The sequence below is a fragment of the Lynx rufus genome, unplaced genomic scaffold, assembly GCF_022079265.1.
Source record: "Lynx rufus isolate CCGP_SWC_20201006 ecotype Redwood Valley unplaced genomic scaffold, mLynRuf1.p SCAF_1, whole genome shotgun sequence".
NCBI classification, from domain to species: Eukaryota; Metazoa; Chordata; class Mammalia; order Carnivora; family Felidae; genus Lynx; species Lynx rufus.
Window position 1 is genome coordinate 163,938,796 of NW_025814823.1, and position 21,053 is coordinate 163,959,848.

A 21,053-nucleotide genomic window follows, 5' to 3' on the forward strand; every position below is an offset into this window, starting at 1 on the left:
CATTTTTCTTTGTAGATTGAATAGATCATCTTCACAGAATATGGGAAAGCTCTGGCAAGAGCTTCCACATTCCCCACCTCCCTTGAGCTTCAGCCCCTACAAGCCACAACACATCTGAATTAAGGCAGTCCCAGTCAGAGTCTTTAGGTGGCACAGACATGTCATTGAGGGGCCACACATAAAGCTATTATCAGTCATTAACCGCCTCACGAATTGGTTAGGTAGGTGTTCTATGTGACAATCCTAGACTGAAGTTTTGATTGGATGAGGAGTTAAGGCAAGGATGCAAGCACCACCCAAAGAGCAAGGCAATTTGGAGACAATGCTCTCCTAAGAGGGTTAGCCTGGAGCCTAATAAACTCAAGGGCAAGGGCACCTGGGTGGCTCAGTCATTTGAGCATCTGACTCTTGATTTCAGCTCGGGTCATGATCTTGCAATTCGTGGGATGGAGCCCTGCACTGGGCTCTGCACTGTCATGACAGCAAGGAGCCTGTTTGGGATTCTCTCTCTCTGCCCCTCCCCTGCATGCCCCTTGAGCACAGGTGCTTGCTCTCACTCTGTCTCTGTCTCTCTAAATGAATAAACTTAAAAAAAAAAAAAAAAAAACTTAAGGACAAATCAGCACTTTGTTGCTTTTGGTCAAAAAAACATCGCTAAACGTTCAGAGCAAAGAGCAAGTACAAGGCATTCTTCTGAAAAGGTTTTAAGATTTCAGACAGGACAGAATGAAAGGAAGTTTCCTAATATAATATACACATTGTTTTGGAAGTGGTTTTATGAGAATGATCATCAGAACAATTCACTGCTATGTCACACAGATTATAATCTGCAATAACTTTCAGTGTGTTCTCCTGAAGTACTGATGCAAAAAAAAAAAAAATCCATTCGTTTATTTGATACTTAGTATGTTGTGCCAGGTTCTATATTTGAGAAGTTATGTACACATCTACGTTTGAAATAAAATAATTTATGTTTTTTGGGGCACCTGGGTAGCTCAGTCCGTTAAGCGACCGACTTCAGCTCCAGTCATGATATCGTGGCTTGTGGGTTCGAGCCCCACTTTGGGCTCTGTGCTGACAGCCCAGAGCCTGGAGCCTGCTTCAGATACTGTGTCTCCCTCTCTCTCTGCTCCTCCCCCACTCACGCTCTCTCTTTCTGTCTCCCAAAAGTAAATAAACATTTTAAAAAATTTTTAAGGGGCGCCTGGGTGTCTCAGTCGGTTAAGCGACCGACTTCAGCTCAGGTCAAGATCTTACAGTTCGTGAGTTCAAGCCCCACGTCGGGCTCTGTGCTGACAGTCTGGAGCCTGTTTCAGATTCTGTGTCTCCCTCTCTCTCTGCCCCTCCCCTGCTCATGCTCTATCTCTCTCTGTCTCAAAAATAAAAACATTAAAAAAATTAAACATTAAAAAAAATTTAAGTAATTTGTGTTTTCTAAAATTGTTCTTTAGAGAATATTCTTCAAAGTCTTTTTCTCCCTCTAACTTCCCATACTTACTTTAGGACACAGAGAGGTAGTATAAAATGTCTTCTAGCGGAGAAACCGATGGGCATTGCTCTTTTGAAACAGGGGTGTTCGGGTTTATTTGTTTTTATGTTATCAGAAGCATATACAGATTTGGGAACAAGTTTGAATCAAGATTTGTTTAAATTTGTATTAAGTTTATGCTTTTGTGTTCACATAAAGTATTTTGTTAAAAAAAAAAAAAGAACAGTAACAACTCTCTTGGATTGAGACTGGAACATAAATTAGCAACATCTATAAACAATTTCGTGTTTCCAGTGGCTGGGTTCAGACTCAGCTCAGGCACTAAGTACAAGTGTGACCTCGAGGAAGTTAAACTTTCCAAACCTTTAGGATGTGGATAATCGGTCACTCCCTCACAAATTTGTCGGGAGGTGTAAATTTGGAAATGCATGTGAAAAGTCTTGGCATATATTCTTATCACTGAGTTTGTGAACCTGTTTGGCGGAGGAGATGCATATGAATTGAGAAAAGAAAATCTTGATCAAAGAAAAGAATTTCTTACAAGAATGGAAAAGATCAAGCCTGAGGCTTCAAAAATAGCTAATCCAATCAGAATGTGAATTTGAATTCACCTCACTCCATTCCCTAGATATTTAGCAGTTTTCTAAGATTTGAAGGGTCAAATTTGTAATTTCATGGGCTTTCAGTCTGCTCAGGGCTGAGTCCTTTAAGCACAGACTCACGAATGACAAACATCACCACACCACCTGAGGAAACGTACGTACAGCCTAGGCCAGCGAGTCGGAGCTCCTCAGTTGGGCTGCAGGTTTGGACTGGGAGGAGGTGTTACGACTCCTCCTCCCCTTCCCAGTCCGCAACTCCCCCGCCCCCGCCAACTACTTCGGGCCTCTTAGCGCCTTTCTCCGGCCGGCCCGCCCTTCCTCCGGGTGTCAGAGCAGGGCGCAGGAGGCGGGCCCAGCGCAGACGGGCTGCGCCTCCGCAGCCGGAGGGAGGAGGGCGGGAAGGCGGGCGGTGGAGGAGGAGGAGGAGGCGGGGACTACGCCGGGCGGTAGCTGGCTCCGAGCGCGGTGGGAGAGGAGAGGGTACCCGGCTGGCTCGGCTGGCGGCCTCTGCCCGGATCTCGGCGCCGCAGCCCTGCGCCTCTCCCGCCCTTCTCTCCGGCTCTGCGGCCCAGGCGCGGCGGAGGTGGCAGAGCCCTGGGCCACCGGTAGGTTGCACGGGGACGGCGGTTCCGCCTGCAACCTTTTGTGCTGCAGAAAAGGTGGTGGTGATGGGTGGGTGGGTTGGGGGGTGCTCCAGTCACTGAGCTCCGGTGCCAGCCCAGTCGCGGCACCGCCCCTTCCTCCCTGCCTCGTGTCGGGGCCGGGCGCGCGGTGCCCGCGGTGCCCGCGCGGTGCCGGGGAACCCCAGGCGGGCGGGTCGGCCTCGGGGTGGACGACGAGGCGACCCCAGGGGCCCCGAGCCTCGGCGGGCTGGTCCCTGAGCGCCCGAGCTGGAGGCTGGGGTCTGGTGAACTGGGTGGGGCCCCTACGGGGTGCGGGGAGCCCGCGGCTGCTTGGCACAGGGGTGGGGCTGGAGACGCCGTGAGTGTGCAGCGCGTGTGAGTGTGCGGGGGCGTGCGCCCCCGTGTGCGCGCGGCGTGCGCTCGCCGGGGAGGTGCAGGGACTCGGCGATCCGGAGCGCCTCTCCCGCGGTGCGGCGGTGCGGAAGTCCAGGCGCGTTGGCGCGCACGCTGGTTCCTCTGCCGGCGTGCCCGCACCGCGGGGCAGACGGCCTCGGGGCCCCATTGAGAAGTAGCTCTTTCCCCGGCCTGCTGCGCCTCTGGCGGCGCGCCACGGCCGCGCGCCTGGTGCGACTGCCCCGGCCAGATAGCGCCCACGGGCGAGCCCTGAAGGTCTTATCTCGCCGGCCCTCCTCGCCCCCACTGCAATCCTGGGGGTGAGGTCGCCCGAGAGCCCGCAGCCCGCGCCCGCTGCGCGTCTGCGGGTACAGCGGGGGCGGACAGGCCGGCAGTGCCGGGAGGGGCGCGCTTGTAGATTGGGGCGGGTTGCTGGCCAGAAGCGAAAGCGGCAGATTTGTTGTTGGGCATTGCCGCCCTCTCCCCACCTGTCGCGGGTGGACTTTTGTAGGGCGGGTGATAAGCGGGGGAAAGGGGTTTCCAGGCGGGCGGCAGTCAGACGCTGAGCAGGCGGCCCCATTGTGAAGCTGCCAAACTCTCTCTAGTGGTGGAATCTGCAAATCTGCCAGCAAGGAGATGGGAACATGAACGGAATGACGGCCCCGTCCTTTTCCCCTTGCAAGTGTTCCACGTCCTTAGGGTTTTCCTGCTTCTCCACCCACTTCGGTTTGCATCCGGGTGGGTTGCTGATGAGTGTCGAGCCAAGATGCTGACAGTGTCTGTGCATGGTGGTTGTACATAGGTAAAACTGGGGCTGGGAACTTTTTAATCATTTGAGGAAGAATGGAGGCAGTAGCATTTAATCGCATGCTTGCTACTCCTAGCCCAAAGAGCAATTCTTGCAAAACATTTCTGACGTTACTAGACTTCATTTTACATTGTTTTTCTCAGATGAGCCACTCTACAATTTAGAGTTGTTAGTTGCTTTGTATGTTTTTTTTAACCCTGTAGAAGTTACACTCTCAGGGAGATATAAATGATCTCTTCTCAGTTTATTTTCCCAGTGATTTCAAAATAAAGTGTTGGTTATTATTGCAGAAGCTTTTGGTACTTTATTAATTAAAGGCCATGCTTTGTGCTTACAGTTATGTTTAATGAATGTTTCACAGATTTCAGTGTTTTTATCATGTAACTGTGTATGCATTATAAACTTAATAAAATGTCCAGGATGAAATACAAGGATTAATGAGCCCCTAGACCTCTTAATTTGATAAGAATGGTGTATAGAAAATTCTTCTGTCAGCATTTTAGTTAATTGCAAATGACACTGTTTAATAGTGACTATTCCAAGATATAAGATACATAGGATATTCATTGACCTTGCATAATGGTCAGTAAATTTGTTTACCTTCTCTGTGTAACTTTGTATGCTTTGGGAGGCTATTGTACACTCTTAAAAGTATGTAGTGTGGTAGAAGTGATAAAACTTTATATACAGTGTTTAAATTTTCTTTGCTGTTGCCAATTTATATCCTCTGGGGGAAGAATCACCTCTTTCCTCCAGAGAGAACTCTTGATTTCATCACAGGCCTATCAGAAGAAGTTTCTGGTTTTAAGCTTTCATGTGGAAGGTTAGCCATTTCCACCGTGTGCACCTGTCCCATTTCGGTTATGTTTCCTAGGAGGCAAATTTCTTGTAAAGACTGCATGTAGACCTCCAGTTCCAGTTACCATCAGTCATATTTGTAGTGAAACTCCCATTTTTTTTTTTCTAAAAGTAGAAGGTGACTTCACATAATGGTAAGACAACATTGGTAATCTAGCTTTAATTTCTACCAGCAGAAACAGAGGGGAAAATGAATGCTGCACTTTGAGGGGGTTGCTATTGAAAGAACTGATACTAGCAAGAGAAACACATTTTTGTCTACTGAACCAATTATGGGTTGTCTTACCACCCTGGTGAGATTAGTGATTTGTTTGTAAGGTCAAGGATGGTTTCAGAACAGTCACACTCAACAGCTCTTAAAATTTTTGATGTTAGTTTTTATGAGTTACGAATGGAAAAGTAAGATTAAAGTAATCTTTAAGAGGATCATGTAGGGTAGGCACAGCTAAGCATTTTGTTTTCATTGTGTGTGTTGTGCTTTAGCAGCTAACCTGTTTTATTTCTGCTCAGTGTTTTGTGACTTGAGAGATGTTTTGGTCTGTGTCTTTTTTGTTTTTAGAGTAATATTTGAGACTGGTGGTTGCAAAATATTTTCATTAATCTGAATGAGACTTTTAAAAATTGCTGTTTTTTTTTTTTTTTTTTTTTTTCCAGGTGCTTTTTTAAAATTACTGATCGGTCCTCAAAGAGCTACTCTGAGAAATACTGCCTGTTTCCTTTTTTATCTTTGTGTTTTTCAATCTAGAATTAGAACCCATAACCTCTACTCTACCAGTTTCCTTTGCCCAAAATTTATCTTTTCATAACATAATCTTTAATGATTAGTGGGATTTGTTTACCAGAATTTTGCAAGGGCTATTTCCTGGCCTTCATATTTATAACCATATGGTTTGGAAGTGATAGATGTTAATTTTTTTTCTTACTGCTATTTTGTTAGTGGATCTGTGCTGAAGTCTGATACTTAGGGCTTTTTTGAGTGTAGAGATTTTGTGTGTGGGTTTGAACATTTCCATGTGGGAGCTTTCTGCATTTGGGGAAAAAAAACCACTCCCTTCTCTGGGTTCCCAGGACCATTCAGGTTTCCTCTTCTGTGTATTAGATGTATATTATTTCCATGTCTGTCTGTCTTTCCTTCCCAGCTTCACTTTTTCTATTTGCCACAGTGCCTGTACAATGCTGGGGTATAATAAGACTCCAGAAATACTGTTGGATGACAGAATGAGTAAATGAATAATTGAATGGCTCAATGGATACACCCAAAGAAATACTCCTCAGATCTGTATGGGAAGCCACTGTGCAAGCAGAAGGGGCTTTCTTTCCCTTTTACCCCCTGTTTTAATTCATTGCCTTTTCATTGTTAAATATTACTTTTGAGTAGAATAACAATGTAATTGCCAAACTGGGACACTTTTGAGAGATAAAGGGCGTGCTATAAATAATTATGCCAGAGAACGGGCTCTGACAGAGACATGGCCACCCTACTTTTGAAGGACATTCTTCTTTATTTACCTGTTTTGCTATCTATCACCTTGCCTGTGAAATTTGACACACTTCCTAGTTAATGTTTGCAAACTTTTAAAAAAAATTTTTTTAAACGTTTTTAGTTATTTTTGAGACAGAGAAAGACAGAGCATGAGCATGGGAGGGTCAGAAAGAGGGGAGACACAGAATCTGAACAGGCTCCAGGCTCTGAGCTGTCAGCACAGAGCCTGACATGGGGATCGAACTCATGGAGTGTGAGATCATGACCTGAGCTGAGGTTGGACGCTTAACTGACTGAGCCATCCAGGCGCCCCAGTTTGCAAACTTTTCTATCTGCGGAAGATTCATCTGCAGTCGTGTGTTGAGTGTCTTTTGCTTACTCACTCATGGCCTCCCTATCCAGAGGCTTGTGGGGAAGTCCTTGGCCATGCTCAGTTTTCCCTATTTACAGTGCTTACAAGATAATGTCACAGGGTTTTCTGTTTGTTTCAGCTGTTTATAGCTGGAAGCATTATGTACTCTAGCCTCTGGTCTGTTTACTTCAGTCTGTCTTTCTACACAGCATTTAGTACATCTTGTAAGAATTTCACGTGAATTCTTTTCCTTCTTGCTGACTGTTTTTGAGAGGAGATGCATTGATATGTCGCCAAGCCTTCATGTTCAAAACATTGGCCAGAATCAGTTGCAAGTGTTAAGAGATTTATAGATTTTAAAAGTATTCTAAAATGTTATTTCAATCTAAAACTTTATTCTAGATTTGAAAGCAGAGGAACCTTAAAGTGATTATCTCTGCCAGCCCTGGAGCTGAAGTGGAAATTTAGGAAATGGTTGGTAATTTCATAGTAAACAAAGTATATTAACTCATCTTCCCTATTATGACAGTGTCCGTGGGCTTTGGAGTCAGACCGGTAAGGCATTGAGATTCTTGCTTGGACTCTCAAATAGTATTATTTGATTGAATACTTTAAAATGGGGGTAGTATTTTCCTCAGGGAGTAGCTATAAATCGCTTATAGCTTTTGGCGTAAAGAAGGTGTTCAAAAATACTGGTTTCTTTTTTATTAAAAATCCCAATCTGTTGGAAACTTTTATATTAGACTCCTAATTGTTTGTAGTAGATGAGGGTAAGCCCTTACTATAGTTTTTTGTTTTGTTGTTTGTTTTTGTAACTAGTTTCCTTTATAGGCAGTCTCTTTAAAGAAGTTATATTCTTATACTCGTGTCTGGTCTCATTCTTTTGATTCTTCCCCTTTTTCATCATCTTTATCCTCCTCCTCCCCTTAGTACCTGTGCACAGATAGCAGGTGGTACACGCCTGACAGAAAGCAAAGTCAGAAATGAGTAAAACTGAGACCAGGAAAGGAGCTGCCGTGCCTTGGTGTTGCCTGGGTGGCTCCCTTGGACTCTGTGTTTGTATTCTATTTTTGGCTTGGCAGTGCTCTATTAGGGATAATCAGTTACTACACTTTGTTTACTATGAAATTACCACCATTTCCTAGACTTCCACATCAGCTCCGGGGCACGAGTGGGATAATTACTTTAAGGCTCCTCTGTTTTCCAATCCAGAATGAAGTTTTAGGTTGATTTTTCTTTTGCTGTTGAAAAAATGTTGGACAGGGGCGCCTGGGTGGCGCAGTCGGTTAAGCGTCCGACTTCAGCCAGGTCACGATCTCGCGGTCTGTGAGTTCGAGCCCCGCGTCAGGCTCTGGGCTGATGGCTCAGAGCCTGGAGCCTGTTTCCGATTCTGTGTCTCCCTCTCTCTCTGCCCCTCGCCCGTTCATGCTCTGTCTCTCTCTGTCCGAAAAATAAATAAACGTTGAAAAAAAAAAATTAAAAAAAAAAAAAAAAAGAAAAAATGTTGGACAGTACATTTCTTCAGTGCATTTAAAAGTTTGAAGGGAAGCATGTATCACCAAGTACATGGTGCAAATTATATGAAAGTTTGATTGAGATTTTACACTGTTTTTGAAAACGATTTTTGATTTAGACTTAAACCAGATCCAGACTTTTCCCATGTTCCTCCTCCTGGGGTTTCAATCTAAAATTGCTAGAAGTCTAAATGAAGTTTATCTCACTTTGTGATAGATGTAGTCCTGAAATATTCAGTGGAAATGTCGATCTGTATTTGATGCCCAACCACTGGTTGATACGTGTTTTTCCTGCCTTACGATTTATGATTTTAAAGTATCTTACCCGCTCCTGGAAGAAAGGGCCCGTGACTTAGAATGACTTCGTGGAAGACTGCACTATGTGCTGTGACATCCTAACACTTTCCAGTTGGAAATAACACTAGAACTAGTAGCTAAAACTACTTCCCTCTAATCATTTCACAAGTGAGGCAGTAAAGCTTTAAAATAAAGTGCCTCCCCACACATTGGAAATAGAATTCCATTTACAGAAATTAATTTACATTTTTCAGGAACATGGTTATTGTGTAAAAAGCTGTACATCCGGGCTTATGGCTGAACAGAGGCCACATGTATATAAAGCAGCGTCAGTGGGCTTTGGAGTCAGACGAGATGGGGTTCGGGTTCAGACAGCGTCACCTGATGGAATACTTACACTGGGGAGGATACGTCCTTGTGGAGTAGAAGTTAAGATGCAGTGAAACAATGGTGTAGGGCTTTTGGCGTCCAGAAGGTGCTCAAAAAATCTTAGTTTCTTCTTTAATTTCCCTTCCCCATTAAAAATCGATTTACTTGAATTAAGAAGTCAGGTTGCCAGGGCGCCTGGGCAGCTGAGTGGGTTAAGCCTCCGACTTCGGCTCAGGTCACGATCTCACAGTTCGTGGGTTCGAGCCCCCATTCGGGCTCTGTGCTGACAGCTCAGAGCCTGCAGCCTGCTTGGAATTCTGTGTCTCCCTCTCTCTCTCTGCCCCTCCCCTGTTCACGCTCTGTCTCTGTCTCAAAAATAAAGAAACGTCTACAAAAGAAAAGAAGTCAAGTTGAGCTTTCTAACGGTAATATTGGGGAAATTTGGAGGGGTGAGTGTATGAAATAAAGAATGTATTGTCAGGCAACAGCTTCGAGACATCACAGTTCACTTTATGTAAAAACCAGAGGCTGCATTGGTGGAGGAGAAGCTAGTGTTCATCATCGAGGTGTCTTGGCTCCCCAGTCTGAACCGGGTTTGTGCCACAGGCGGTGGCAGGGAGCGTGTCCGTTTCTTAAGTGGACCCACGTTCCGAAGGCTGATAAACGTGTGAGCTGCTCGGAATGACCGTTCTTGGTGCACGAACTCCTTCCAGTTCCTCAAGCTGCAGGGGCAAATCCCTTTAATTCGGGAATTATCCCTTTCCTTTGGCTAAAACTCTTCAGTACTGGCAAGGGGACAGTAATAAAGTGACAAAGTCCTTGCCTTTTCCCTTGCTGTTTGCAGTTGGGCATGTTTCATGGTAGCCACTGTGTCGGGCCCTGTGCACCTGTGGGGGTGAAGTGGCTCCACAAGGCTCGTCTGGGGCTCCCTCACCCCAAGTTAAACACAACAACAGAAATGCAGCAACCAAAGAAATCTTTACAGGTGGAAAGGACTTTGGGGAATTTTCTTGGCCTTAAGAAGTTAAGCCAATTAACTAGTCAGGTAAGAGGTGAAGATACATTCTCTTACACATTACCTTCCCAGGTAGGGGGAAGACGCAAAGGAGATGCTAGAAACCTTAAGCACTGTGGTAACTCCAAAGAAGTGTTTTTCAAATTGTTGCTAGGAAGGAAGGAAGGAAGGGCATTGTTTTCCAAGACCTTTCCATTTATTTGCTTCAGAGCAGCAGTCTTATGAAGGATTTTTAATTGTTGGTATTTTGTGGCTAAAATGAGTAGACACCAGAAATTAATTGCATGACAATAACATCACACATACATAAAGGACTTTGAAGAATATGTTCACCTGCCTCCTCTCATTAGATCCATACAACAGCTGTATGAGGAGGAAGGGTGGTACTGTCCTCATATTAAATAATTGCTCTTGATGCAAGGTCAAGAGGCAGCGTTGTTAGCAAGGCCAGGACTAGAACCTGTTCTTTTGACCTCAGCCTCAGGCTTACTTTTTCCATAGGATACTCTGAATCTCTTGAACACACGAATTGGTGGTGGAATCGACTGTGAACCCCCCAAATTTTTGTGTCTCTGTCTTTAGTCCAGTTAGCTGCTCTTAGTCTCAAGGTAGAATTTCAGCAGCAGAATACAGAGGAACAAACATGATAAAGTGTTTGAAGTTAAAATTTAGCTGAACAAACTCAAATTGCTTTAATGAAATGAATTAATATTGTGTCCTCTCTAACCTGTACCTGGTGTTAGTACCTCCTGCTAGTTTCATCCTCTTTTGCAGTTAGAATTCTTATAATTGCTTTGTAAGTTGTGTTACTTGTTATATTAAAGGTTTATTTTTATATTCCATGTTTAGTATCTGGAGTAGAGCAGAAAAAATAGTATGCCTGTGTTCCCTTGGGACTCATTGGACATTGTACAGTGACATCTTCTGGGATTTAGTCTGGTGAGTTATATTTTGCTTTTTCTGTTTGTTAACCAGTTGTGTGAACATAGTATCGTAATGTAATTTAAGGACCACATAAACAATGAACATGAAATGTCAGTATATCATTGCAAATATGTACACTACTATTACGAATTTTTTCATGATGAGAACTGAAATTACTGTTGCAGAATGAGACTGTTACTATCTTGAAGTGTTTGCTTCATTGATTGAGTAGGTTTTTTTTTTTTATTCCCTATAAGATACAGGACGTTTTATGGAATAAGATTTCAAAATAGAGTAGTTAAGAGGTAGTTGCTCTAATTTCAGGGAGATTTTAGTAAAACATGAATCCCTAGGGATTGGCACAATAATTTGCAAAAAGTTCTAGTTGTATATTATCCCACATAAAGAATGGCAAACAGGTGACTGAATGGAGCATCATTTTCACTTGGTCATGTAGCAGTTCACTGCAAGTATGCGTTCCTTTTATTACTCCATGAATTTAAACTCGTTCAGATTATGCAGTGCTGTTGTCTTCTTTTAGTTCTTTTTCAGTGTGTCATCTGTGTATCTGTGCCAACACAGGTGTCCATGTGACTCCGTCTCTTTGAAGGTGAAAAACATTTAATAATGATCATTATAGCTTTTAGCATTTTAAAAAGTGTGTTAGTGTGAGTTCATGCTTTGGTATGTCCTTCTGCTTGGGCAATGTTTTTGTAGGTCCTTCCTTTGAATTAGAGTCATCATAATCCTTGGGGGGTGGGGGGAATCCTTGGGGAAAAAAATCTAGTTTCCTAATGAGTGATTTCCAAATTAGCAGTCAGCAGCAGAATGACTCAAAAGAATGATGGGGGAAAACCAACACTTTGGTGTCAGTAGGTAGATATAGCTTATTAGATTTAAGAAAATGCATTTTAAAACATTGACAAAATGGAAACATTACTACATTTTCAGTTTTGAGAAAGAAAGCAAGAAGTACAAAATACTTTTAGAGGATACTGAATAAGAAATACTGTGGCTGGGTTATTAACTCATCTGATTTAAATAAAGCACAAAACTACTTGCAGTGAGAAGAAGCTACAGGAATGTGTGTGCCTGTTTGTCTCTTTCTCTCCAGATCCATGTCTGTAGACAAATGCATGTATACATAATTATAGATATATTTATAAATGATAGGACAGTCTAGCATAGCTGCAGAAGGTGAAATGAACCAACTCAAGAGGCAGTAAGTTACTTGTAATTGAAGGTGTTCAAACACACACTGTAACAGCCATTAAGATTCCTTCTGATTCTGAGATTAGATAATGTGAAGAATTTTAAAAGTAGGACAGTCAAAAACTTGGAAATATGTGATAGACTTCTTTTACTTTTAAAGTCTGAATTATTGACATATAAATTATATATAGTGAAATTCACCCTTTTGTATAGTTTGATGAGTTTTGACAAATGTATCCAGTTGTAGAAAGACCACTACAGTCAATATGTAGAATATTTTAATCACCCCCCGTTGTAGCATTTTGTAGTCATTGATTTTTTTCCAGAATGTCCTATAAATAGGATCACACAGTATGTAGCATTTTCTGTCTGCAACTTTCACTTGTGTAATGCTAGTCTGCTCCTTTTTGTTGCTCAGTGGTATTCCACTGTATGGACGGACCATGGTTTCTTTTTCCATTTCCCTGTTGATGGACATTTGGATTGTTTCCAGTTTTTGGTGATTAAGAATGAAACTGTTAAAAACATTCACATTCAGGTCTTTGTGTGAACATATATTTTCATTTTTCTTAGTAGGTAAATGCCTACAAGTTGGGTAGGTGGGTTTTTTAATAAGTACTTATTTAACTGTACAAGTAATTGCCAGACTGTTGTCCAAAGAGCTGCTAAGAAACTAAAGTAACTGTACCAAAGTATGTGCAGATGAAGGGGCCTGGTTCTCATTCAGCACTGATTTATTTTTATTTTATATCCGGTTTTAACAAGGTTGGTTAGCAGATCATTATTAAGCCCACAATGGATTAGAAACAGTAAGTTAAAGGTCTTAGGGATAGGTTGTTAGCAATTCAGAGCATACAAAAATGATATCCACTAATATGACAATAATCACTGATTGAAAGCAAACAAACAAACAAACAAACAAAAAAGGCAGTGAAATTCTCCTACTAGGTAAGTTCTCTGACAAGTTCCCAAACATGTCTGCACAGTAGAATCTCCTGGAGATCTTTTGTAAACTTCAGACCCTAGGCTGTACCCCCGATGAATTAAATCACAGATCTGGGGTAGAGCACAGACATCAGTATTTTTTGAAGCTCCTTGGATGATGTTAGCATGTGTACAAGCTTGGGAACCATGTGCTGCAGGCCCAGCATGATGAAGTTGATGGAGACAGGAAACCAGGAAATGTCTGCCTGACTCTGGGCAGGCCCCTGCCTTCATGGCTTCAGAAGTTCAGCATCCATGCAATCCAAGATCATTCTGGCATTAAAACTAGGTGGTTCTAGATATTACTAGATTGACAGTAGTCATGCTTAGGAGACTCCCCATTTTCCAAGAGCCGGCTTTATTCCAAATGGTTCATTTCTTGAAAAGGATTTGGTTCACATGGTGACATTTTTGTTCTGTATATTTAGACAGTTATATCTGTTTTCGTTTAAATGGGATTGCTGTGTGTTACTAAAAGCGGTTCAAACATATGGAACAATTTTTTGATTACTGGTGGTGACTTTTTTTTGATAGGCCTGATTAAAAAAAAAAAATTCCCAGAATGCAGTATTTCTCAAAAAGAATTCTTTGTGTGGCAATTGTGAAACTTCTCAGCTATTTTCAGAGCTGGTCTAAGGAGCTAAGGTGTTTAGGTTATATTTTTTTAAGGCCCCTTGTGCCACATGCTTAGGAAGTTAGATTTCCTGGAGAGTGTTCAAAGCTGAACAGATTCTAGACAGGTCACAGTCTTTTGACCGTGCTCATCTTGCTGTACTGGGTTCCCCACATGTGTGTTGGGGTTTGTACCTGTTGGCATCAGTTGCAACCAAAATTCATAATTGCAGGCTGTACCTAGTGTTTTTAAAATATGCACTGTATGCACTGTGTACATTTTTCTAGCAAAACATGTTACCTTGTCTAGTGTTGTCTAATTTTGAATCCTCATCTATTTCAAAGAAATAAATGGCATCCATGAACACTGTCAGGGCTTGCATGTTTTATAAGTATATGTTAGTCCCCTTGTGACAGATTAGATTGTGAGGCAATTTGATATGGAATTAAAGAAAATTTTTTTAATTATATAAAATTTTTAAAAAATATATGAATTATGTTTGTTCTTGGAACGTACTTAAGAAACTCACTTTTAAAAGTACTATTCAGCTACAAGTTGACTTTTCTATTCTCATTGTACTGTGTTGTTCTAGACTCTTCTATCAACAGAAATTTTGCTGCTTTTGTTATTATTAACAATACTTTCCCTGTTTTCTGTTTCCAGTTTTTATTTTTGCTTTAAACTATATATGAAAAGCATTAATGGAATCAATAAGGATGTTGTTGGTCTCTGATTTCTAGTGTTCAGCAGTGCAGAAGTTAGCATTGTGCCTGATTTCCCGCCTCATGTTTATTCTTATTGATGCAGTGGGAGAGGGTGCCTGTTGCACATACCCGCAGTGTTTACAAGAGTTCTTGTAATCTTTTACCTTGGCAGTATGTGTTTATGATGCACAGTTTATTTTAGGATATGAAGCAAAATGCTTAGTCATGAGCAGTTTATGAAGAATAACCTATAAGCAAATTTTTCATGGGAAAATATGAAGCATGTTCTGCCAAACAAAGGCCATCTCCAATTGTAGTCATGGTAGCCATGTTTCCTGATGAGTGGTTTTAGTGAGAAATTTTGCAATGTGAAATATTGGACATCCATCTTTAGCGTCACTGGTGTATTACTATTATTATTTTATTATTTTTTTTCTGTAGGATTGCAGAATTAGAAGGTACCTAGACTTCTTCAGAACATACTAGATGTGATCTATACTACTTCTACCCACTTAAGAGATAGCCTGTGGAAGCTGGTTTGCTAACTGCTCCCAGGATCTTGCTCCAGTGTGCAAATGCAGTCAGGAAATTCTAAGGAATTTAATAGCATAAAAACTTTGCTTTCGGTCACATTGAAGAATGGAAGGCATGCTGCTTAGTCAGCATTCCACCTAGCTAAAAACAAAATATTTGCCAACCAGCATTCTCTTTTCTGAAACCCCGCCGCCACCTAGCTTCCTTAGTGCTGCATAGTGGATGCTCTTTAGAAAGGCAATATATTAATTAAAAAGGATCCTTTAAAAACAAAAAAACAACAACAAAAAAAACTAAGTGGTCTGCAAGAGTTCAGGTTGTTGCAGCATTGACATTCATTCCTACGTGAATATTAAGGTCTGAAGATGTCATGAATTTGGCAGCACATTGCAGAAACCAGTGAAGCCACCTAAAAGAGCTGTTAGTTTTGAGACTCTCTTACTGTTTGGAGCAGAAATACTGATGCTTTTGTAGCAAAAACGTGCACAGTTCTCCAGAATTTACAGTTGTGCATCAAGAGAGATTGAGTAGGTTGCAGCTTTATGTGTATTTCAAACAGCGTTTTTATGTTCCAGCACAGTGAGACTATAATTCAGAAATCTGACGTAGAGTATTGACCTTAGTCACTAGGCTAAATATTTGTTAGAGTGTATTAGAAATGCTTATTTCTTTGACTTTCTCATTCGTTGGTGTTTTCTAACAAGGGAGTGGGTTGTTTACCTTAGCAAAATAACAGTAGATTTCTTACACCAGGGCTGCTTGGCTGAAATTTCCAGAGCTCTTTAACCACATCTGTACCTTTTGTTTGACAATCTGGGTGAAATCATTGTCTATCAGGTAGATGCCTGCAGATCTTGTTAGGCAGTTTTGCCCAGGCCAGGTGATATTTTTGTGTGATGTTATGGCTGCTGGAAACTTATGCAGTGGTGGTTACGTACCTCATGTTTCATGTTCCATCAGATTTTGACCTTTATACATCACTTTACTCACTGTCTTAAGTTTTCTCATTTTCTAGGTGCTTATTTTCTAGATAATAGATAATTTCTGCCTTTTACTCTCAGACCTTTGTATCCTGCCACCCTTTATCCTCATCCTCTAGAGAGTCTCACAGTTCTTGATGGTCTGCCTTGATGCAGCAGAATTGGCTTAGTATAGGAACACACTTCCAAGTGATTCTGTTGATCATGGAAGCCTGTGCCTGCTCTTCTTTGTGGTGATTTTGTGTGTTACCTTGTTTAGCAATTTTTATCCTTCAGAGGCAAAAAAGACTTTCAGCCTAGCTCCGTTTGAATTATTACCCAAATCAGAATGGGTGGAGTGTGAATTCATGGATTTGGGGAAGTTTATAATGTACCAAATGAGAATGCAGGAACGTGGCTGGTGGAGGTCTGTGGACTGTCATGGGGTACCAGATTTGGAAGAGATCTAAACCATTGTGTCACTTAATGTGGACTAACTGCTGGAGTGTCATCACGTGGGTCATTCTTGAGTGAGGTACCCATCTGGGTGTGTGTTCTCTTTCCTCTGTAGCCTGGGTTATTTTAGCCTCACTGACCCTCCTCGTCTTTCAGAATGGAGTGTCAGAGAAACACTTCGTGCCTATAGCTGCCTGTCAGGTTAGGTAGGTTGGAGGCCTTGAATCTGTCTTCTTGTGCTTCTTCTGGGCTGTAGAATTAGCGAGAAAGAAAGTATTAAATTAGTTTGTCATTTGGCTTAGGGTCAACATTTGTTTATTCAGCATAAGGTTTGACGAGGCTTGGGTTCTCTAAAGTTGATTAGGTAAGAAATCTTCAGGTTTTTGTATGCATGTCAAAGTAGCTGATAGTCGCCTACTATTCCTGTCCTGTTAACAGAGCTATAAATTACATGGTCAAATATAAATTTATTTTTACATTAGTAATATAGAATAAAGTCAATCACTTTAAATCCGGAGGGTCTGAAGGGCTACAGTATCTTGATTAAATTAAATTTGGGAATGCATAGTCTAAGATTTAGAACAGGAAGTAAGTAGAGTTCTGTGGATCCCTTTGGCGTTTGCTGTATCTTAGGAATCCTTATTAGTGTTAGTTTTCAGTTGTGCTATAGATGTGGGCTGTAGTGAGGACAGGATAGTATCTGGGAACTTCTTCATAGTCTTGGTTTATTTTCTAATGAAGGAAAGTATAGCGTGTAAATGAGGGAATAAGGTTCTTTTTTTTTTTTCTTCTAAATTAAGCTTTAGAATTGCTTGGATTTTAAATGAATACCCAAACTTTGGGAAGAGCTTCAATTAGGGAAAGGTTGTTTTACAACGAGATTTTATAAAAATTATTTAATAAATTTATTTTTCAATAAATTTTTTATCTTAAAGTTGACATCTTAATAGTTGACTCTCAGACATCGTTTTGATTAGCCATCTGAGATTCTTAAAACTGTGTTTTCTACTTCTGATTGATGATCAAGTAGAAATAAAGTTTCTCTGAAATGACACGGCCACTCCGTTTTCGTTAGTATTTTATTTTCCAAAGTTTGATGTATCTGCGGCTTTCTAGAAACGTGGCCATTATTTGTGGTACTTGGTGTCAGTAGGGTTTTCCAAACTATGTAATGTGATAATCGTGGTGAATAATACCAGCATTCATTGAGAATTGTTCTGCCATTTTTTATACTATTCAAAAGTACAGTGTTTTAGGTATTGCAAAATAAAATGACTCTCAGAGCAATAGCTGATTAAACAATCAAAGTACATCTGATATTTTATATAACTTCACTGTTAAAAACGACCTGATGTATTGGATTGGGGTTTATTTTTAAACTAAAAAATGGTTTGCTCTAAACAATTCATTGGGTGTATGGGAGGAACAACATTTACAACATTTGGGGAACTTTCCCTGAAGGCTCCCCATACCTTAAAAAGAAAAATTGGGTCTGATTGGAACCTTTGCAGAAAGGTTTTTATCTTTCATAAAAGTCCCTTAAACACAATTGAAAAACAAAATTGTGGGCGTGAGGAGCTGAGTGCTTGTTTTAAATTAAATGATGGAAAATGTAAAGATTTAAATTTTCAGGTTGGGAACGTTTAGTGGATTCTTGGTAAATAAACTGTGTGTATTTTTATTTGCTTAATGTTGAGATCTGTATTTGATTTGCTTAATAGCACATCGAGGAATAAACTTTGTGTGATTTGTGTGGAGTGCCTCATTTAGAGAAGTATTGTTTTGTGTTTGCTTCTTGTCTGAACCTTTTAGTAGTACTCCAGACTTTAATTTAACCTGCCTTTGAGTTCTTGAAGGCAGAGAAGTAGTAGTCATTTTATGCCTGCTCTGGAATGCTTTATAGACACAGATAAAGATCTGGCGGTTGTTCACTGGCTGTTCTTCAGGCCAGTGTTATTTCATGCTCCCTGAGCCTTCTAAAATGATCAGCGTGGCCCAGGATTCTGTGTCTTACACCTTTACAATCTGAGTCTGTTTGCTTTCAGGGGTGCGCAGACTGGTGCCTAAGATGGAAGTAGATGTTAATGGAGAGTCCAGAAGTACCCTGGCCACCCTGCCCTTGCCTGTGGCAGAGGCGAGCTCCCCAGGAAAGGCAGAAGCAGAGAAGCCGCGCTGTTCCAGCACGCCGTGCTCGCCGATGCGCCGGACTGTGTCGGGCTACCAGATCCTGCACATGGACTCTAACTATTTGGTGGGCTTCACAACTGGTGAGGAACTCCTGAAGTTAGCCCAGAAGTGCACAGGAGGTGAAGAGAGTAAGGGAGAGGCTGTGCCTTCCATGCGCTCCAAGCAGCTGGATGCAGGACTTGCACGTTCCTCTCGTTTGTATAAAACCAGAAGTAGGTACTACCAGCCATACGAGATTCCGGCGGTCAATGGCAGGAGGCGAAGGCGGATGCCCAGCTCGGGAGACAAGTGCACTAAATCTTTACCTTATGAACCTTACAAGGCCCTCCATGGGCCCCTGCCTCTTTGTCTTCTTAAAGGTAAGAGGGCTCACTCCAAATCTCTGGACTACCTCAATCTAGATAAAATGAACATCAAGGAGCCAGCCGACACCGAAGTGCTCCAGTACCAGCTTCAACACCTAACCCTCAGAGGGGACCGTGTGTTTGCTAGGAATAACACATGAATGACTTACAGAGAGTGCAGACCAGTCTAGGCCAGCCTGCGCTTGGCGGGAAAAGACCAGTCTAGGCCAGCCTGCGCTTGGCGGGAAACCCACTGTTGTACTCTGTACAGGACTCTTCATGTTACAGATGGTTATATCAGCTCAGCGTTCCTGGAACAGAAAAATTGTTTGGATCAGATTTCAAATGCAGGGATGAAATCACAGGTACTTTGGGGGAAATCATTCTAGAGCACGCAACTGCAAAGAACACAGAATGTTGGCCGTTAGTCTGTATAGCTTTTTAGCTAGGAAAAAAGGCTTCGGGTACAGTAATACCATCTTTATGATTCTGACACTCAAATTGGGAATGTTATATGCTTGGTTGTTGCTGACTTGGTATGATTCATTAGAAATTGATATCCTTAAGTACTCAAGTACTTCTTTAATCTCTGTATTTTACTATAAAATGTATGTAATGATTTGTTTTACGAAATTTAGAACTTGAACATTGCTGAATTGGACCACTTTTTATTTTTAAATATTGAGTTTAAAGATTTTATAACTGGTTTTGCACTGAAAAAATTAACATTTCAGATTGACAAGAGAATAATCTTTCTTCACTTGCCTCAATAATACTATTGAGCAATGAATTTTTTTATTTCCGCATGGAAAGTTATTGATCTCTATGGCTGTAAAATATTTCTTTATAGCATTATTAAAGTGTGTCTTAATACAATTAAATTTGGGATACAAAGTATTTATTTTACAATGGGTGGGGGGAAGCTTTTCCAGAAAGTTTCCAATATGAAGTTTTCATAAGTTAAAAAAGTTTCCTTAGTGCTTACTTTCTAAGTTAAAATTCATCTGGAACTTTAAAATGGAAAGGATTCTTTTAATTGTGGATGATAGGCATAATACTGTTTGCATCTGAATGTTCTGTAAGTGAATGAAACTTTAATAGAAGGACTCATGATTTCTACTATCGAATGCTTAAACTAAGTATGAAGTGATACCATTCAGCATGGCATCGGGTCATTCCAGTTTTAGTTCTGTGCAGCTCAAAGCGCTCATTGAAATTTCAGTTTCTAGGATTAGTGTGGGAGCCTAAAGGGCTTCTACAGTTTTAATGGGTTAATCCTGGATTACTTAACAATTTATGTCAATTGCACTGGTTTAATTTGTTGCTAAAGAAATAATGCCCTGGCTTTAGTAACAAATACAGCTCAACTATTCTTGAATATATTTTGAGGAAAATGTATGTAACTTAACCTTTTGTAAAAGTTTCTATTTTTTTTTTTCTTTTTTGACTCTTGAAGGTGCAATTTATTACCGAATTGGCATTTCTGGCAGCATAGAACTGCTTATTTGAAATTTTATTTTGGAGACTGTTTCTTAGGTGTTAGCCATCTTGCTTATAAAATAAGAACACCTTTTATTAATGAGTGGGTCATTCCTGGTGCAGATAATGACTTTTATTTAGCCAGAATGAATGGCTAACTCTATGTAGAGCAGAGTAAGTATTAGAAAACCCTAGGAACTCTTTAAATCAACATTTATTATACTTTCACTGAGGCAAATCATGTGAAAGAGCCTTGGGGAAGTTGACCCATATCTTAAGACTGTGTTGGTCAGATTTCTTGGTGGGCTGGAAATTTTCAGCTGTTGTATATTTTAAAGTAAATTGCACCTTTGTAACATATTGTATTGACGAATGATCACTAAGATTAACTATATCTATACAGTCATTAGTTTGACAAGAAATAGAATCCTGTCAGATGCCAAAGAGTTGGGATTTTTACGTTTAATGATTAAACACCGTTATTTATTGATGATTTACCCTGTGGAACTGTATTATTTCTAACTATGAAATAAAAGGGTGATGTAAACACACATTGTTGTGTGGTGCTTTAAACAAGGTCCATCATCAGCAGGCTAGTTACTGTTCAAGAATTCCACCTAAGGACTTGTTTTTAGGCCCCATTTTTGTAAAAAAAAAAAAAAAAAAAAATTTTGTAGCTCATTTGTATTTCAGGGTAAAGGATATATTCATGGCAATGGTATGCATTCAGTCCATGAGGAAACACAACTGGGTGCCTGTGACATCTGTCCCTGCTCGTGCACCTAAGTAATTTCTTGAGCTAAATAGAAATATGTAGCTCTTTCGTTTTGGTTTTAAAGACAAGTGAAACTCTG

General features: G+C 41.0%; 1 protein-coding gene across 4 annotated transcripts; it reads left to right on the plus strand.

Annotated features, from left to right (window-relative positions):
- Positions 1-2,547: 2,547 nt before the first annotated feature.
- Positions 2,548-20,750, plus strand: MACIR (macrophage immunometabolism regulator). 4 transcript variants are annotated; one of them, XM_047090062.1, is made up of 3 exons: positions 2,548-2,696; positions 10,653-10,742; positions 18,235-20,750. In XM_047090062.1, the coding sequence occupies exon 3, from the start codon at positions 18,258-18,260 to the stop codon at positions 18,879-18,881; it is 624 nt and encodes a 207-aa protein (XP_046946018.1). In that variant the 5' UTR covers positions 2,548-2,696; positions 10,653-10,742; positions 18,235-18,257; the 3' UTR covers positions 18,882-20,750. The 4 variants fall into 4 exon arrangements, with proteins under 4 accessions (XP_046946018.1, XP_046946044.1, XP_046946027.1 ...); XM_047090071.1 differs by lacking the exon at positions 2,548-2,696 and adding an exon at positions 3,637-3,909; XM_047090080.1 differs by lacking the exon at positions 2,548-2,696 and adding an exon at positions 9,133-9,833.
- Positions 20,751-21,053: the final 303 nt, after the last annotated feature.

Bases quoted from the DNA above. Each gene is read 5' to 3' on its own strand.
- MACIR (XM_047090062.1), top strand. From the start codon at position 18,258: ATGGAAGTAGATGTTAATGGAGAGTCCAGAAGTACCCTGGCCACCCTG.